At 34.7% G+C, this 3,178-nt stretch overlaps 1 protein-coding gene and 1 long non-coding RNA gene across 2 annotated transcripts in view; both read left to right on the top strand.

The window, feature by feature from the left end:
• LOC111695291 (uncharacterized) overlaps positions 1–697 on the top strand; it is a 2,522-nt gene extending 1,825 nt beyond the window's left edge. Inside the window, exon 2 of the mRNA XM_023464549.1 lies at positions 688–697. Coding sequence (XP_023320317.1) covers positions 688–697 — 10 coding nt within the window. The remainder of the gene's footprint in view (positions 1–687) is intronic.
• Positions 698–2,371: 1,674 nt separating this feature from the next.
• On the top strand, positions 2,372–2,725 carry LOC111695323 (uncharacterized). The gene is made up of 2 exons (XR_002763842.1): positions 2,372–2,431; positions 2,606–2,725. It is a non-coding gene; the product is annotated as an uncharacterized LOC111695323 (long non-coding RNA).
• Positions 2,726–3,178: the final 453 nt, after the last annotated feature.

Genomic DNA, 3,178 nt, shown 5'->3' with positions numbered 1-3,178 from the left:
CTTCCATACAAAGACACAACCACTCATGCTCTGCACTTCCATACACCACTCTCCCCTCCTCCAACCACCCCTTACCACTTCAGTACACCCCTCCCCCTTCCATATTACAGTCCTCCTGCCCCCTCTATACCACTGTATAATGTATATATATCATATATATATTGTAGAGCTAGAGCTGTATAAGACTAATGGTAACTAGAGTATAGGAATGCAGACATACTCAGTCTTCTCCAGGATTAAATATTAAGATCTTAGATTAATATTTGACTGATATATACGCATATATTTTCAATATTTGACGGATATATACGCATATGTTTACAATATTTGACGAATATGTATGCATATATTTACAATATTTGGCGGATATCTGTATAATAAAGCTAGTATATATTTAAATGGACAGAATTGGCTGAAATAACATGACATAGCCTAAATTTGTATTTGTCATGTCATCACTATGAAATCATACTAAAATACCAAGCGCGGGTAAACGGGCGGAGTAACTATGAATATGAATAATGATGTAAACCTGGCCAACGCCGGGTACTCCAGCTAGTTATTAATAATTCTAGTCATGTTTATTAATCTATATTTTGTATCTTCAACTAATGGATAATTAAATACTTAATAATTGCTGCTGCATGTTTCATAATTGTTAAAAATATTAAAACTAATGTAATGTAGGGTTCTTTAGCTTTAATAACTTTTTTACAAATCCTACAGTGGTTAGCGTTTATATCAATACAATGAAGACGACTTTTCTAATCAGGTTTTGGTTTCTAAAAAGTTTTTTTCAAGTAAACAACAAAAAATCTGTTAATAACAGCTTATTTTTGCTCCCATTTTTATGCATATCCAAGTTGTTTGAAATCCAAATTGAAATAGAACATTGTCTTCATTGTATTGATATATACGACGACGACTGTAAAAAACTACATAATTTATGCTTTTGAACTGTTTTTAATTACTTAACAGCAGCCAATCAACAACTTGGTCAAGTCATGGCAATTTTCTTGATGCAAGAATATATGACAATTACGCAACACAGTTAGAATCAGGAGAAAAGTTAAAAAGAAACCACATTAGAGCAAACTAAACCCAACAGAATTTGCAATCGATTAGGAAATTAGAATTAGAAAGAATTTTAACATCCTACCTAGGATTTCAGCTCAATGCTCTTAAAATTTTCAACTTAAGGTCTGTGCATCGTAAGATAGTTAGAACAATGGAACCAAACATTCTCAGAGTTTACGTACACCCATTTTGACTTTTTTTTGGAAAATTTAAGAAAAGCAGTGTGGGCATGAGGAAAATATTATACATTGTAGACTCGGAGAATGGGATAAGCAGCGGTCTGTTAAAGCGCAAAACCTTAGCAGACAACAATTCTGTAGACTCGGAAAGAGATTGCAACTATCATCAAACCTTTCAAAACACAAAACTAAAAAATAATCTACTAAGTTTTATTTTTAATTTCATGTCACAATCTCTTTATCAAAACGCTTTGATAGCACACTTTGTTCAAGACTTTGACGCTACTTGCCAACGTTGCGAACGTTGGGACTGTCCCAAAATAAATGATATATTGAGTGACTGTAACCAGATAATATCTAATGAAGTCTTTTAACCAATGAAGAACTAAGGAACTAAGGACTAAGGAAAGGAAGGGTAGTAACACAAAACTAAACTTTAATATAAAAACTACAAGTTTCATACTTCCAGATTATCAAGCCTCTTATTTTGCACAAATAAAGATTGAGAATATCTACCGGAGATTGAAGTACAGCCTAATGCTATGGCCAGCAGTAAACACTGGGTTTTGGTCATCGGGGACAGTAATCTTGGTATCATTTGTGAAAAGTTAAAAAGACCGTTGAAGACACTTTTGAATCTAAAATATCCGTTCAATTTCGTAACTGATACTTCTGAAATTAATGCGTTGGTTGTCAACCGTTCGAGTTGACAAAAACCAATATTATAGTACTCGGAGGTCAGGGAAATTCCCTTCTTCAGGGAATGTCAACCCTTAAATTCAAGAAACACAAGTTGTCTGGTAAGCCAGCTGGTTTCACAACATTTGGAGCTAGAAAAAGGAAAGTTTTTCACACTCAGATTGTTGCCTCGATCATATCATCCAGAGTACCTTGACTCCTTCAGGGTTTGTATTGACAACATCATGCAGCTCATTAGCCAGACCTTTCCAAGCTACCCCGCAGCCTGCTGTACACAGCTGGGGCATTTTTGTGACGGATTTGATGGGAACCTCTTTAACGTGGAGGTAGTAAGGTTAGGAACGTACATCTTATGTCTCCAATTCCGGAAGGATGCTTTCATTTTGACCCCTCGCGTGAGAGTGAACAGTTTTGTATTAGTATATGTTTATTTGTCTTTACAAGTGTAACCGTGCTTATATTCTAGGATCACTGCAGTAATAATTTTTTATATATATATGTATGCTATCGTTTGATTATATTATGATTGATATTTTTAAATATGTTTGTTGGTTCCTTGCCACAGTTTTTTAATGCCTGAGTGGATTATTTTTGTATTCGTATGATTTATCACTCAAAGCTTTTTCTGTGGGCTTACTAAACTTATTTAGATTGAAGCATTCGAGAAATATACGTTCGGAACCATATTATTATCCTTTGTTATGGAGAGCGTTGAGAGGAGGAAGGCTTACAATCCAATCTCGAGAAATACCGCACGGTATATACATTAGGTCTTTAGGGAAATCGCTATGTAGCGAAACATTCAATCGCAACCTTGTAGGGTACGGGTTAACTAATTGAGATTTAGCAAATTTTCTCGTCGCCGCTATATTGCCTGAATTGGAAAATATACGGACTGATGTAGGAATAAGCTTAAAAGGAAGCTTTATTAAATTGAGATTCTTTATATAATCCTAACTCTTATCATTATTAGATCTATATCTAGTAAGTTGAGGCGGGATATTTTAATTCAATTCTAAACTGAATTTGTTTCTTGTTGTCAGTATATTGGCCAAATCGGAAAAGTATGGTGACGAATCGAGTGAACAAGTTCTAAGTATGAAACTGAATGTTAATGGAATGTTCATGATTGGATGATTGGATGAAGTTACCTGAGATTTATGTTCCACCGTCAGTACCTTCTTGGTCTATATCTTGAAGGGACGAGCACTGGACTATACCAA

The sequence above is a fragment of the Eurytemora carolleeae genome, unplaced genomic scaffold (genome assembly GCF_000591075.1).
Source record: "Eurytemora carolleeae unplaced genomic scaffold, Eaff_2.0 scaffold95, whole genome shotgun sequence".
Lineage (NCBI taxonomy): Eukaryota > Metazoa > Arthropoda > Copepoda > Calanoida > Temoridae > Eurytemora > Eurytemora carolleeae.
The sequence above is the reverse complement of the archived record's forward strand: the minus strand, read 5'-3'. Positions and strand labels throughout refer to the sequence as shown.